Source organism: Perognathus longimembris, chromosome 7, assembly GCF_023159225.1.
Source record: "Perognathus longimembris pacificus isolate PPM17 chromosome 7, ASM2315922v1, whole genome shotgun sequence".
Taxonomy (NCBI): domain Eukaryota; kingdom Metazoa; phylum Chordata; class Mammalia; order Rodentia; family Heteromyidae; genus Perognathus; species Perognathus longimembris.
Window position 1 is genome coordinate 35,536,163 of NC_063167.1, and position 15,906 is coordinate 35,552,068.

The window sequence follows — 15,906 nt, forward strand, 5'->3', positions numbered from 1 at the left end:
CTCTGTATGTAGGTGTCACAATTATCTGCCCATGGTCAGGTGAGTTGTTTGCGGTCTTTGGCTTCATTATCATTTGACTTGTCACCATCCTTGTTAGTGTCATTGTCACCTAGATTTTTACTATAACCTTGTGATGGACCCATCTCTCCTCTACTCCACTTTTCTTACAGCAGCTTGGAGGTGGTTCAGTGGCTCTAAGAATAGTCTGAGATGCCCAGGAGTGGTGGTATGGCTCAAGTGGTAGAGTGCCATTCTTGAGTGAAAAACCCAAGTCATAGAGAAAGAGAGACCCTGAGCTCAAAACCCAGTATTGATACCCTCCCAAAATAAGTTGAAATTATTAATATGAACTGTGAGGTCTGGATGGTCCCAGTGATGCTTACATTTTGCATCACCCTCTCATTAAGTGAATGACACCTGCCAACATGCATTGCTCCTGGTTTTCAGGACCACTGGGTTTCCTTTTTCTTCAGGGCAGGAACGCAGGTTGTGCCTAGTGTCATGAGTCTTCTCTTTGTCAGTCAAATTCCTGCTTATCCTCAAGGTTTCATTTTAAACAATCTTACTATTCTTTTAGACACTTTTACTCAATTGTAACTTATTTTCCTAGTAGATTGTCATTCCACAGGGGCAAGGTCCAAGTATTATGGCCTTTGGCCTCACCAATGCAGGGTGCATTATATATGTCCATCAGTAGTAGTGTTGTAGACCTGGGGCTTGGGCAGAATTACCAAATGTCACTAAATGTTTAAAATCACAGAAACTGAAAATATGCTCAAACTGACACACATACACACACATACATAATTATAGTCCTATTAGTAATACTCTCCTTCCCAAATAGTAAAACTCAGGCCTTGTAAACAACATTGAAATGTAAACTTCTTTGAACATAATTCTTTGCTCATGACTTCAAATACTAACTGATCTTTAAGACTATAAAACAACAACAAAAACTCTAGTCAGGTGCTAGTGGCTTATGCTTGTAATCCTAGCTACCCAGGAGGCTGAGATCTAAGGATCATGGTTCAAATCTAGTCTGGGCACAAAAATTCATGAGACTGGGGCTGGGAATATGGCCTAGAGGCAGTGCTTGCCTCGTATACATAAAGCCCTGGGTTCGATTCCCCAGCACCACATATATAGAAAAGGCCAGGGGTGGCGCTGTGGTCCAAGTGGCAGAGTGCTAGCCTTGAGCAAAGAGAAGCCAGGGACAGTGCTCAGGCTCTGAGTCGAAGCCCCAGGACTGGCAAAAAAAAAAAAAAAAATTCATGAGACTCTTTTTTTTTTTGTAATTTATTTATTAACTAAACACAAATTTTTTGACAAGGTGTTGTGCAAAAAGGGTACAGTTACATAGTAGGGCAGTGTGTACATTTCTTGTGATATCTTACACCCTGTTTTTCTTTCCCTTCCCTAGGTCAGGTAGGCATATATACAATACACAATGTACCAAGAACATATACAGTAGCCAAGTGGCCTACGCCCAAGAAAATTCACCTAGGGCTTTAAATGTAATGTCGATATTAGACAATATGTCGACAGTAGTCTTATATGAACGTACCTACATAGTTTTTGAGCTATTGTATTCCACTGAGAGGTCAATTTTTGACCTTTATATGTTGAGTAGTTGTTTGGTTTTAGTTACATAATGTTGGGTTGCTGTCCCAATCCTGTGGGAAATACCATTTGACAAGCAGTTTTTGGTTTCACAGACCTGGTCTCTACTGTCTCTCCGTCACCCCTTCTTAACAGTCATATATCAGGGAGATCATGCCCCTTTGTTTTCTGTGTTCTAGGCTTGTCATGCTCAACATTATTTGTTCAAGTTCTGACCATTTCCCTGCAAATAACAATATTTCACCACTTCTAATCGCTATGTAGTATTCCATTGTGTATAGGTACCATATTTTTTGGATCCATTCATCTGTGGAGGGGCATCTGGGTTGTTTCCATATTTTGGCTATTGTGAATTGTGCAGCGATAAACATGGAAGTACAAATGTCTTTTTGATATCTTGGGACCTGCTGTTCATGATAGATGCCTAGGAGTGGTATGGCTGGGTCATAGGGTAGGTCTATATTGAGCTTTTTGAAAAACCTCGATACTGTTCTCCAAAGTGGTTGTACTAATTTGCACTCCCACCAACAATGGAGAAGGGTTCCTCTTTCCCCACACCCCCTCCAGCATTTGTTGTTGCCTGCGTTCAGAGTATAGGCCATTCTAACTGGAGTGAGGTGGTATCTCAGGGTTGTTTTTATTTGCATTTCCTTTACTACCAAGGATGTTGAACATTTCCTCATATGTTCCTTTACCCCTTTTATTTCTTCTCTTATGAAGTCTCTCTTTAGCTCCATTGTCCATTTCCTAATTGGTTTATTGGGCTTGGAGGGGCTTAGTTTTTTGAGTTCTCTGTAGATGACAGATATTAGGCCTTTGTCTGTTGCTGTGCTGGTAAAGATCCTTTCCCATATGGTTGGCTGTCTTTCTATTTTGGTGGCTATGTCCTTAGCTGTGCAGAAACTTTTTAATTTGTAGTAGTCCCATTTGTTGAGTCTCTCCCCTATTTGTTGTGCCCCTGGGACTATATTCAGTAAGTTCCTTCCTGTGCCTATAAGTTCTAGTGTCTTTCCTACTCTGTCCTTCAGAAGTTTCAAGGATTCAGGTCTGATCCATGATCAGGTCCTTGATCCATTTTGAGTTGATCTTGGTGCATGGTGATAGGCTTGGGTCTACTTTGAGTTTTCTGCATATGGCTGCCCAGTTCTCCCAGCACCAGTTGTTGAAGAGGCTATGTTTATTCCATTGTATGTCTTTAGCTCCTTTGTCGAATATCAGCTGACTGTAAGAGTGCGGTTTTATTTCTGGATCTTCAATTCTAATCCATTGGTCTTCTGGTCTGTTTTTATACCAATACCAGGCTGTTTTTGTTATGATGGCCCTGTAGTAGAGCTTGAAGTCTGGTATTGTGATACCTCCTGCATTGCTTTTTTTGCCTAGAATTGCTTTGGCTATTCTAGGTCTTTTGCTGCTCCATATAAATTTATGGATTGCTTTCTCTATTTCAGTGAAGAATGTGACTGGGATTTTGATAGGGATTGCATTGAATTTTTATAACAATTTGGGCAATATGGCCATTTTCTCTATATTGATTCTGCCTACCCATGAGCATGGGAGGTCTTTCCATCTCCTGTGTCTTCTTTGATTTCCCTTATTAGATTTTTATACTTCTCATTAAATGGGTCCGTCACGTCCTTGGTTAGGTTGATCCCTAGGTACTTTATTCTTTTTTTGGCTACTGTAAATGGAATTGTTTCCATAATTTCCTTTCCTGTTTGTACAGTGCTGGTGTACAGAAAAGCTGCTGACTTTCATGGATTGATTTTGTATCCTGCTACTTTGCCAAAATGGTTTATTAGGTGTAGGAGTTTGGGGACTGAGTTTTTTGGGTCCTTCAGATATAAGACCATGTCGTCTGCGAATAGGGATAACTTGATTTCTTTCTTGCTGATGTGGATCCCTTTGATGTCCTCCTCTTGCCTTATTGCTATTCCAGCATTATGTTATGGATTCCAGCATTATGTTGAAAAGAAGTGGGGAGAGTGGGCATCCTGGTCTTGTTCCTGAGTTTAGGGGGAATGATTTAAGTTTCTCTCCATTTAATATGATGTTAGCAGTTGGTCTGTTGTATATGGCTTTTATTGTTTTGAGGAATGTTCCATCTATTCCTGTTCTCTCCAGAGCTTTTAATAAGTATGGATATTGTATTTTGTCAAAGGCTTTTTGGGCATCGACTGAGATAACAATGTGATTCTTGATTTTAGTTCTGTTGATGTGATGAATTACATTGATTGATTTACGGATGTTGAACCATCCTTGTGACTGTGGGATGAAGCCTATTTGGTATTAATGTATAATTTTCTTGATCAGTTTCTGGATCCTGTTAGCTAATATTTTATTGAGGAGCTTTGTGTCTGTGTTCATTAGTGATATTGGTCTGTAGTTCTCTTTTTTTGTTGGGTCTTTGCCTGGTTTGGGAATGAGTATGATATTAGCTTCATAGAATGAGTTTTGGATTTCTCCCTCTGTTTCTATTTCACGGAAGAGTTTGAGGAGTATTGGTATTAGCTCCTCACTAAAGGTATTATAGAATTCGTTGGCGAATCCATCTGGGCCTGGGCTTTTCTTTGTTGGGAGGTTCTTGATTATGCCCTGTATCTCACTGTAAGTTATTGGTTTATTTGGTTGATTTATTTCTTCTTGGTTCAGTTTGGGCAGTTTATACTTCTCTAAGAATTGATCCATTTCTGTAAAACTATTGTTTTTTACTGAGGAGAGGTTCTGGAAATAGCTCCTTATGATTGTTGAATATTGTGTGTACTTGTTGTAATTTTTCCAGTGGAGTCCCTGATTTTACGTATATGAGTCTCTTCTTCTTTTTTTTTTTTTTTTGTAAGTCTTGCGAGGGGTCTGTCAATTTTATTTATTTTCTCAAAGAACCAGCTTTTAGTCTTATTTATTTGTTGAACGGTCTTTCTATTTTCAATCAGATTTATCTCTTCTTTAATCTTTGTGATCTCTCTCCTCCTAGTCATTTTAGATTCGATCATTTCTTGTTTCTCCAGTTGTTTTAGTTTCATCTTGAGGTTATTCACCTGCTCTGCTTCCATTCTTTTAATGTGAGTGCTGAGGGCAATGATCTTGCCCCTTAGTACTGCCTTAGCTGTGTCCCATAGGTTTCTTTGTGATGTATCTTCATTGTCATTTTGGCTTATGAATTCGTTGATTTCATCTTTAATTTGGTCTGTGGCCCAAGTGTTGGATAACAGTGTGGGGTTTAGCCTCCAAGAATGTGTATAGCCTCTGTGGTAACCGTTGTTATTGAGGGTTACCTTTAATCCACTGTGATACGATATAATACATGGGATGACGTCAATACTTTTGTATTTGCTGAGGTTCTTTGTGTGGGCTATGACATGGTCTATTTCGGAGTATGATCCATGGGCTGCTGAGAAGAAGGTGTACTGGGTCTCTGTGGGGTGGAAGATTCTGTATAGATCTGTCAGATCCATTTGGGATATGGTGTTAGGTCCTCAGCTCCCTTGCTGATCCTCTGGGTGTTGGATCTGTCTCTTGGAGAGAGTGGGGTATTAAAGTCTCCCATTATGATTGTGTTTGGGCCTATCTTGTTCTGTAGTTCTGTGAGAATTTGCTTGACATAGGTAGGGCCTCTTTTGTTCGGTGAGTATACATTTATCACCGTGATGTCTTGATTCTGGATTTTTCCTTGTATTAAAATGTAGTGACCTTCTTTGTCTTTTTGAGTTGATTTTAATGAGAAGTCCAGCTTGTCTGAGATCAGGATGGCTACACCTGCCATTTTGGTAGGGGCATTTGCTTGGAAGATCTTGCTCCATCCTTTCATTCCGAGCCTGTTTTTGTCCCTTGCTGTAAGGTGGGTCTCTTGTAGACAACAGATGGCAACTTTTTGTTTGCAGATCCATTCTGCCAGTCTGCTCCTCTTTATCGGAGAGTTTATACCGTTTATATTCAAAGAGATCAAGGATAAGAGTGTTTTTTCTCCTTCCATTTTCTTGTTAGGCTGTTTTTCCTCTTTTTTTTCTTGTCTTTAGTGAGCTTCTCTTTCTGTTGGGCTCTGGCTATTGTAGTTTCTTTCTGTTTCTGTCTGTGTGTCCTGTACGATTTCTGTTAGGTAGGGTTCCCCTCTTAGAATTCACTGTAGGGCTGGTTTTTTTTATTTACATACTCCTTTAGATCCTCTTTGCTATGGAAAGATCTGGTTTTCCCCTGGAATATGAACTCCAACTTCGCTGGATATTTTATTCCGGGTTGGCAGTTGTTGGCCTGTAGAACTTGGATGGTGTTCTTCCACTCTCTTCGTGCGTGGTAGGTTTGTGTGGAGAGGTCTGCTGTTATTTGGATCCTCTTCCCATTGTAGTAAATTTCTTTCTTTGCTTTGGCTGCATTCAAAATTTGCTCTTTATTCTTGAGATCTGAAGTCTTGAATATTATGTGCCTTGGCGTGGCTTTTCTGGGGTCTGGCCTGCCAGGTGTCCTATAGCTTTGGTTACCTGGATGGGGTCCCTTGTGAGATTGGGGAAGTTTTCTGCAATAATTTTATTGAAAATATGTTGAAGCCCTCTGGCTCTGCTATTCGGCTCCTTCTTCTATTCCAATTATGCACAGATTATATCTCTTGTCTTTGTCCACTAGCTCCTGGATTAGTCTGCCCTGAAGCTTCACCGTTTCTTGGAGTGTGGTAATTTTCTGGTTCTTATCAGCTGCATCATCGTCCAAGAGAGAGATTCTGGATTCCATATGGTCAATTCTTTGTGCTGTGGATTCAATTGCGGCGTTTATGGATGTCAGAGAGCTATTTATGGTTGCCAGATCAGCTCTGATCATGGAAATTTCTTCCTTTAAAGAGTTGTATTTTAAATCTATTTTTTCATGCATTTCACTTCTCAGGATATTAAGGTCTTCTTTAACAGAGGTTTGCATTGTATTCATTTTTGCTTCCATTTCTTTTTTGGCTTCCTGGATGTCCTTCAACACTTCTACTCTAAACTCGTGGAATTGTTTTCTGATTTCGTTTCTGAAGCTTTCCATCATTTCTGCTAACATGGCCTCAGTTGATTTTTTATTCTCCATATCTTCAGTTGTGCTGCTTTTTGGAGCTGGGGAGTTGGCTTGCCCTTTGATGAACTGTGTTATATTTCTTTGTGATTTTCGCATCTGGAGATCTGTGGGTGGCTTCCCTGGTTTGGCTTTGTGCTGGTTCCCGCTGGTCTGTCAGTGGGAGCCTTGTGTCCTGGTGTCCTGGCTCTGGGTTTGGGTTTGGCTGTTGAACTTTGCTGCCCAATGGGTGAATGTGACCTTCTCGGTTGTTGCTGAGGTAGTCACCCTCACTGCACTTGGGAGTCGGGAGGTTCTGTGTCTTTCTCTGCGGGACATTGTCCTGCTGCAGTGTTGTGCTGACCCTAGCGTGCCCCTGGTGGGAGTTTGCTGGTCGCTGATTCAGCGTGGCGTGGAGGCTTTTCTCTTCTTTGGTTCTTTATACCACTCTGTATCTTGCTCAGAGGAGCTCACCTCTCAGGCGGTTCGCCCTCCTGTGTGGACCGCTCCAGGGCTGGTGTTGTTGAGTGGCCCACCCACTTGTGCGAAATGTGCCAAACTGAGTGGGCACGGCCGCTGGAGAGCTCTGCCCTCTTGTGCGGGGGCGCCTACCAGATCGGGCGCTGCTGCTGTGGCCCCGCCCACCTGAGCGGGGTATGCCTATCAGAGTGGGCGCTGTCGCCGGGGGCCCTGCCCACCTGGGCAACATGCGCCTACTATAGCGAGCACTGCCACTGTGGCCCTGCACACCTGGGCAGGGTACGCCTACCAGAATTAGCCCCGGGTTGTTGGGTTGTGCTTGCGCCCTCCCGCGAGTCCGCTGTGTATGTGGGGTGGTATGTGTGGGCCCCAGTGGGATCAAGTGTCTGGGCGCGGGTTAGCGTCCTCAGACTACGCCTCCACTGTGAGGGGGAGGGGCATGTGATCAGGCCCAGGTGTCCCTGCTGGGCTGGTATTGCCCACCAGAGCCTGTGACTTTAGTTGAAAAAGTCTGCGCGGCCCAGGCACCTCGGGTGGGGCTTGCAAGCCTGCCATCCCCAGGCCCCTGTTGGGAAGGTGGCGGGGCCGGTGCAGCCGGTTCAGGCTTCTCTGCTGCCTTGGCGCTGCTCCGCCCTTCCCCTGCTAGCTCCTGTGTCTTCCCAGAGCCTGATGGGACCTTGCCGCCTGATTTGGGGGTTCTTTGTTCCCTCGGGGTGGGGAGGGGGAGGGAGATTGATCTAGCTTCTTTGTAGGGTTTGGGTCTCTGATAGCTGGTCTCCTGTTGGGGGAGGGGGCAATGGGGAACTCACTGGTCCTGGATTGTATGTGTGTCCCGCTTGCCGCTGTTGGTCCTTTGGGGGTGGAGTGCTGTGGTGTGGTGAAAGGTCGTGGTGGCGTCCCCGGCTCTCCCCTTCTGCACCGCTCCTCCCCCCCCCCCCCCCCCCCCACTCACGTCTGATCCCGGCCGTGCGGTCCCGAACTTCCCGTCGCCGCCGTCTGTCTTGGTCTGCACTCTCCCTGGGGTCCGTGGAGTCCTGCTGTCTGGACTCTGCACTCCTGATGTGGGTTTTCGGCAGTCGGTCTGCCATTCGCCGGGGCCCCTTTCCCAGCCTGGCCCTGTTCAGGCCAGGGTCGGCTGGTGGGGGGAGGGTACCCTGGAGATTCTCCGGCTCCGTGCAGGTTATAGGCTCTTCTTTTTTTGCTCCTTTTTGTTTCCTGCGTTTCTCCACTGCTTCTGGCTGTTGGTTTTGTTGGGTTCTTGATGGGGTGTTGGGTGCTGGAGTTCCCAGCTCGCTCTTCGCGAATTGGGGTGCCTCCCTACTGTGGCGGCGCCATCTTCCTCCCCCATGAGACTCTTATCTCCAATAAACTACTCAGAAAAATCCAGAAGTGGCACTGTGGCTCAAGTGGTAGAGCACTAGATTTGAGCACAAAGAGGCTCAGGGGCAGCAACCAGGTCCTGAGTTCAAGCCCCAGGTCCAGCAGGAAAAAAAATCAACAACAAAAAAACCCTAAGCAGGGGCTGCGGATATGGCCTAGTGGCAAGAGTGCTTGCCTCATATACATGAAGCCCTGGGTTCAATTCCCCAGCACCACATATATGGAAAATGGCCAGAAGTGGTGCTGTGGTTCAAGTGGCAGAGTGCTAGCCTGGAGCAAAAAGAAGCTGGGGACGGTACTCAGGCTCTGAGTCCAAGGCCCAGGACTGGCAAACAAACAAACAAACAAAAAACCCTAAGCAAATCATAATAGAATAACTGAATGCAAAATGTGATCTTTCTGATGCCAGTGATGATTCTCATCTTTGAGAAAAGCTCAGAAGAAATACTTTCTAAAGATACATTTGTACAACAAGAAAAAAATACATTAATACTTTGATTTTTTTCTAATCCTTATCATGTAGTGTTAATATGTAAATTTGGCCTTTGTTTTTCAAGATTTTTACCTATTCCCTTTATTCATTTCTCAAAGGACTGATCCATGGATGAAATTACAGATCTCTGTCATGCAATTAGTTTCATATACTTGCCAAAGAGACTTTAATCACCACCTGGGGAAAGATGAATAGCCTGAGCCAGCTTCCTTAGCAGTAGGAACTGAAGATTAGAAGGAGAAAATAAGAGTATGTGATAGAATAAAAACTCTTATTGCACGCACACACACACGCACACACACACACACACACTGTGTTTGTGATCAGTCCCTTCAAGTTAAGACTGAGACATTGACATAGTGTGTAAGGTATCTTAAATGCTAATATTATTACTTACTAGTTTGGTTACTTCTAAGAATTGATGGTATACATTTTTCAGTTGGGACACATTACAAAATCCACTGGTATAAAGTCAGAAACAATTTTAAGATACTATAATTTATGGAAAGGATAGTCATTGGTTATATCCAGTTGTTGAGATGGAGTAATGAAGAAAATGCAGACTCTGATTCTGGCTGTATCACTTATTAGCTATGGTTTTGAACAAGTTCTAGCATCAGAGTCTGTTTTTATATGTAAAATGGAGTAGTGCAAAAAATTGAGATTATGTGTGGAAACAAATATAAAATGCTGAACAAAACTAGATAAATGTAATAGCTTTTGTAATTCTAGTGTCATGACTTCAGAATGTGTCAATTACCACTGCAGAGGAAGAAAACCCTGTACATTTTTAGTTGAAATGAACTTATCAAAAAAATTGAGGAAAATAAATAAGTTTAACATGTATATTTCACATATACATGGGAAGCCAGAGGAGGAATGGCTTTTTGAGAAATGACTTTGAATGCCAGCTTATATAGATCTTCAACCAAGAATGACAAATTTTAGAGAAAATCCAGGAAAAGGACTTTGAGACTTTGGAGGAAGCCACTGGAAAGGGGGTGGGGTGGGAGTGGGGATGAGGCTACTTAAGAAAGCATAGTAAGACAGATACCTCACATACCATCTCCAAGCCAATCCGGTCCTCAAGCTGCTTTTGCTGGATAACCTTTGTTCTCTCTGGTGGAAGGGGAGGAAGGTAACCTCTTGTCTTTCTAAATTTATGCTCTGCTGTTGGTTGGAAAATCCAGGGACAGTAAAAAGATCTCTTGAATGCTCATGCTGCTGCTTGTCTTCAGCTCAAAATCCTTCATATTTTGGGGTTTCACATTCTGGTCTTCACACAGGCAAGGCAAAACATTGAAAAGAAGTTTATATTATTTTAAATGAATACTAACTAGGAAAAAATCCTTAAGAATCCAAACTGAAAAAAAAAAAAGAATCCAAACTGATGTTGTCTTTAGATTGCACTTTATTCTGGATTGTCAGCTATCCAGGATCTTATTTAAATAGACATGCATAAACCACCAATTAAAACATTGTGAATAGAAATACACAAGACTGAATACGAAAACTGTGGACACAAATTAAGTAAACTATCTCCTGACCACATTCATGACAGTCAGAATTATTCTGTACAGTTCTCCTTAGATTATGTTTTTCTAAACATAAACAATGTATGCCACAAAATTATCTGCTGTTATCAACAGAATAACCATGAAGTATCACAGACCAGAACAAATCATCTTTTATTTGTGAAATCCATGGATTTCAGAGCTGTTTCTTGAGTTATATTACTACTAGAACGTATTTCAGTAAACTGTGGACTCAAGAAACTTCCTACAAAATAAAAAATTAATGACATAAAAAGTAATTACAACATAGATCAGTAGGAAAGTAGAAAACATGAATTATTTGATAAAAGGTGTATAAAATAACTATAAAAACTTCCTAAAAATAGTTTACAAGCCAACACTAGACAAAAATCTATATCAAGTTCCCTTAAATTTAGCATTGTCCTTCACTGAGAACTTTTCTTGTCAACAAATGTGCACACTAAATTCCTAAGGAAAGTTCATGTGCTTTACTGACCAATGATAATCCTTCTTCATACAAAAGGACTAAGCAATACAGAAGCACTAAATATAAATAAGCTTCATTTTAACTCATTCACAAATTCTGACGTGGAAGTCTGTATTATCTAAACAGCTTACATATATTTAAACCATGACACTTAAAAAACATTTTACTATCAAAGTTAAAATGTGAACATATTTGAAGTTTGTAGTCTAATTTAATACAAGGCAACCAATAACAATTTGGTATTTTTTCCACCACCTCACAATCCTAACTCTATCCCTGGATGAATTTCCAGGATATGCCTGAGGTTTATTTTGTATTCACCTTTTCCAAACATCTCTAATTCATGGACTGCCATTGATTTTTATAATTTCCCTAGGAATGTGAAGCTATAGAGAATTGCTTCAGAACTCGAATAAATTTTATGAATTTCCACTAGTGTAAAGATCACTGAAACATCTACCAAATTAAGTGAATAGTATTTATTTCATTTCAAGTAAGATTTTCCTTCCAAAGTCACCAAAACCGTTTTTTAATATTCAACAAAAAATCATAGGAATTTGTAGGGTCTTTTTCTTTAATGTTGGGGTGGCACTGTCTTCTTTGGATGTATGGCTGTTGAAAGCTGAGTTATACAAAAGAAATCTTTGGAGAACAGAGGCTTTTCTTTACATATTTATTCCCAGAGCCTGCCCTTCATCTCATTTTGGCTCTCCAGATTGATCCAATTTTAGCGCTTCCTGGAGAGAGCTAGGCCTAATCAGCAACATCAGGAAGAGATGGGACAAAGAAAAATGAGAAAATACAGACCTTCTAGTGGCTCTCAAAGCAGTGAATGCATTCTAAGCTATCAGACAACGTAAAGGCAAATTTTACTTTCACTAGGTGTGGTTTTTTTTTAACCTGGATGGACAGGAACAAGAGCCATTCAATGAGGCCTTCATCTATTCACTAGGTACTGGCCTCTATTGAGACCAACACCATGGGCCAGAACCTCGCTTTGTTCCCATCTCAGAGTTGTAGGTATGCGGCAGTTACCCTGCACAAAGTCCCCAAAATGGTGACTCAAAGAGATTTATCTAGGCACGCTAAATCTCCTAACACTGCTTCCTGGGAGGATTTTTTTTTCCCCTTTGACTTGTGAAAAGCTATCCAGCTAAAGCAACCACTACCACCCCCAACCCCTCCAGAGATAATGCTTCAACCTCCCCCCCTCCCCCCTCACAACCCCCAAATGAAACGTTTGCAGTCCCCCTGGGCTGCCAAAACGAAGCAATCAGTCCTTTAAAAGCGCATTCCGACTGCGTATGATGCCTCTTCCCCTGAGCGCCTTAACGTTTTACACATTAGCCGCCCGTCAGACCCCCTCCTCGGTGGACGTCTGGACCACCCCCCTCTCCCCTCCCCCCATGGGATCAGAAGTCCCCAGATCCACGCCCTACTTCTTCTTATCCAGGGATGGGGGCGCTTGAACCACGGGAGGACGAGGCAGCTTGAGATACACTTTGACCGAGTCGTAGATGAACCACTGCAGGGCAGTGAGGGTGCCGATCATGATGATGCGGGCGAAAAGGCCCTTCCACACACCCACGGGGCCCAGTCTCCGGAGGACGTCCAGCGCCGTGCTGCCCTTCTCCTTGTTCAGCACCGACACCACCGAGTCGGCTGGGTGAGACACCACGGCGCAGAAGATGCCCGCGATGTAGCCGGCCACGAAGGTGATGCCCAGCTGCTCGGCCTTGGTGCACTGGCTCTGCGGCTTGGGTATCACATACTTGTAGAGGGCCTCGACGGTGCGCTCGAAGCAGGCGAACTTCATCATGGTGTAGGGGATCTGCCGCATCCACAGCGGCGCCACGCCCTTGTAGAAGGCCCACAGCCCCTCCTCGCCGTACATCTTGGGCGCCGCTTCCCGCAGCGTGCCGGCGAAGCCCGGCTGCGTCTGCACGCGCACCTTCACCGCCTCCATGGGTGCCAGGGCCATGTCGGCGAAGAACTCGGCGGTGGCCGAGGCGGCCAGGTACAAGCCGGTCCTCCACTCGTAGGCCCGCTCCTCGCCCAGTAGCCGTGCGTACTGGATCTTGAAGACCTCGTAGAAGCCGAACTTGAAGAAGCCCTGCATGGAGTACCCGAAGAGGGTGGGGGCCCAACCGCGGGCCAGGCCCCGCAGCCCGTCCTCTTGCACCGCCACGCTGAAGCCGCTGATAATGCCCTTGTACTTGGCCGGGTCCACCTGCATGCGACACTTGACCAGGTCCAGGGGCACGATGGCCGTGTGCGTCACCCCGCAGCTCAGCATCCCGCCCAGGCCGCACAGCAGCAGGTACTCCGGGGAGCCATACTTGACCCTGTACTCCTCCTCGGGGGACACGGCTGCCCACGGCTGGCCCCTGCTGCCCCGGCCCGTGCTTCCTGCCTGCGGGGCCCGGCCACCGCGGGCGTCACCTACGGCCACCCTGTCCAGGCACATACTTCCTTCAGGAAGGAGGCTTCCTCCCGTCCAGGCGAGCGAGGTGTCGTGCTCTTCCCCCACGAGTCCGCCGGCCCAACCGTCCTGGAGAGAGAACACCTGCGCCTGCGCATTCCGGCTGCGTGGATCGTGTAGCCAATCCAGCGAGGGACAGATCCCTCAAGGACCGCCCCTTTCCTCAGGGACCAATCCTTCCCTCAGGAACCGCCCCCTCCTGCCAGGACCGCTCCTTCCCTCTAGGCCCATCCATCCCTCCCACTAGGGCCGCCCTTTCCTGCCTGCCAGGGAGACTCCTTCCTGCCAGCACTCCTGAACCAGTGGTCAGGCTCTCCAGTTTGCACCTAGAGCAAGGTGTAGAACTTTTTATACCCAAGTGGCTTTCGTCCAGCTTGGCTGCTTCAGGTTCCATAAGGATGTTAATAAAATAAGGTCAATAACTATAAACAGGAGGAGACATATTGTGATCTGGAGGGGAGGGGGGGTGGGCGTGAAAATCCACCGAGCACTGTTAAAGGTGTTAAATGTTTTATTAGTCAGTGTGCAACTGCTTTGCCCGGGGCTACCCCAAAACTAGGAGCAGTTGCAGCTGCCCGGGGGCGAGTTTCTTTCCTTTCTTCCTGTCCACAGGCTTCTCTGCGGACCTTCTGTTCTCCACAGGCCTCTTGTTCTCCATAGGCCTCTCCCCTCTTGAGGGCCTCCACTTTCCATGTGGCTCTCCGTGGGCCTCCGCTGTGCCCCGCTCCTCCAACAGGCACCAGGCTCCGCTCCCTTCAGCTCCCCTCTCTGTCCGCTCTCAGCAGGCCTCTGCTCTCCGCAGGCCCAGAGCTAGGCCGCTCCGGCCTCCGTTCTCTGCAGGCTTGGGCTCGGGGCTCCCTGTGCTGCTTGTCCGTACTCGGGCCTCTCCGCTATGCAGACCAGACCTCGGGCCTTTCCGCACCACAGGCCCAGAGCTGGGGCCTCTTCTGCCGGCAGGCCCGGCCTCCCCTCAGGGCGCTGCTCAGCTCCACCAGGGACCCCCTCGCGCCTTGCTTTCTCCTTCTCTTTCTTTTTTTCCGGATATCCCGCCCTCTTATAGCCTCCCCACCCCCTCCCCGCCTGCAGGGGGGGAGGTGGTTCCGGTCCCCTCAACGTCCTTTTATGCTCCGCAGTGGGGCGTGGCAATGATGACAACATGGGGCGGGGCGGGGCGGGGCGGGGCGGGGCGGGGCTTCCCACCCCACCCAGGTTATTACAGACGCAGGAGTGAGCGAGTAAATAGATGCGGTGGTAAGGGGGTGTAGGGTCGGCCATGCATCATTGTCTTCCTATACAGGACTTTCTGGAGTCTTCAATCGACTGTGCCCCTTAGGGTAGTGGCCACCTGGATTCCTTGGGGAATCTGGCGTTGCAGGCCCACCCACCCTGCGCTTTCCAGGCTTGCATAACATTCTTGTCTGTCCGATGGAGATGACATCTACCTCAACACCCACACTCCCCTGCTCTCTAAATTGGGGAGGATGTGAATGCTGGTCGTTTTCACCCCTTACGTAAAGCTTTCCTCAAACTCTGAATCCTTGGCGTGATTTTGAACAAGAAAGTGAATGCGAACCCCCACTCTTGTCTCTTGTGGAGCTTGCACTGTCGTGAGTATGGAAAATGAGAACTAAGTGCCTCCAGGTGTAAGTCAATAACATTAAACCATTCATCATTCACACTGTAGAATTCAGAGTCTAGAAAGAAAAAAAAACCAGGCATATCCCTTCTTATTTCTAAACAAAGGGGTTTAAAATATCAATATTGTAACTACTATTATAAGTATTGTACTATTACAAGGGTCTGGAGTAATTCTGCCTGGTGAGGTTTGGTAGACTTGGCAGAGGAGATGACAGTATAGAGCTGTGTCCTGTAGTATAAGAAGGGGGATGGAAAGGTAATTCCATGTGAAAGGAAGGGAAACAAATGAGTGACTTACTAAGGAGAAGTCAGCAATGCAGCATGGTGGGAACCAGCAGTTCAATCTGGAAAAATGAAATTGGGTCACATTAGGGAAGGCCTTAATGTCTTGCTTAGGACTTTGATTCTTCCCTTATAGAGCAAGGAGAACTGTAATCCACAGACCACCTGCCTAGCATCACCTGGAGTGTTTAAAAATCCCAGCTTACACTCTGGACCTCTGACTGAGGATCTCTGAGGTAAGAGTCTATGATTTTAACTAGATCCTAGGTGGATTTTTTCACTAAATGTCACCCAAGATTGAAAAACCACAGTATGTGGATGAGTGGGAGGTCAAGGGTTTTTTTTTTAAGGTTTTCTGATCTAGAATTCAGAGCCAATATCCTCATCTGAACATGTATACAACTGTGAAGATTTAGTAAACTGTGCACTTGAGATAATTAGAGCACATTGCACACTTTATGTGAACCGTAATTAAAAAAAAAACAACACCTTG

The 15,906-nt window shown here is 45.3% G+C and overlaps 1 protein-coding gene across 1 annotated transcript; it reads right to left on the bottom strand.

Annotated features, from left to right (window-relative positions):
* Positions 1–12,446: 12,446 nt before the first annotated feature.
* On the bottom strand, positions 12,447–13,478 carry LOC125355678 (phosphate carrier protein, mitochondrial-like). Its single transcript, XM_048352118.1, has one exon. The coding sequence runs from the start codon at positions 13,476–13,478 to the stop codon at positions 12,447–12,449; it is 1,032 nt and encodes a 343-aa protein (XP_048208075.1).
* Positions 13,479–15,906: the final 2,428 nt, after the last annotated feature.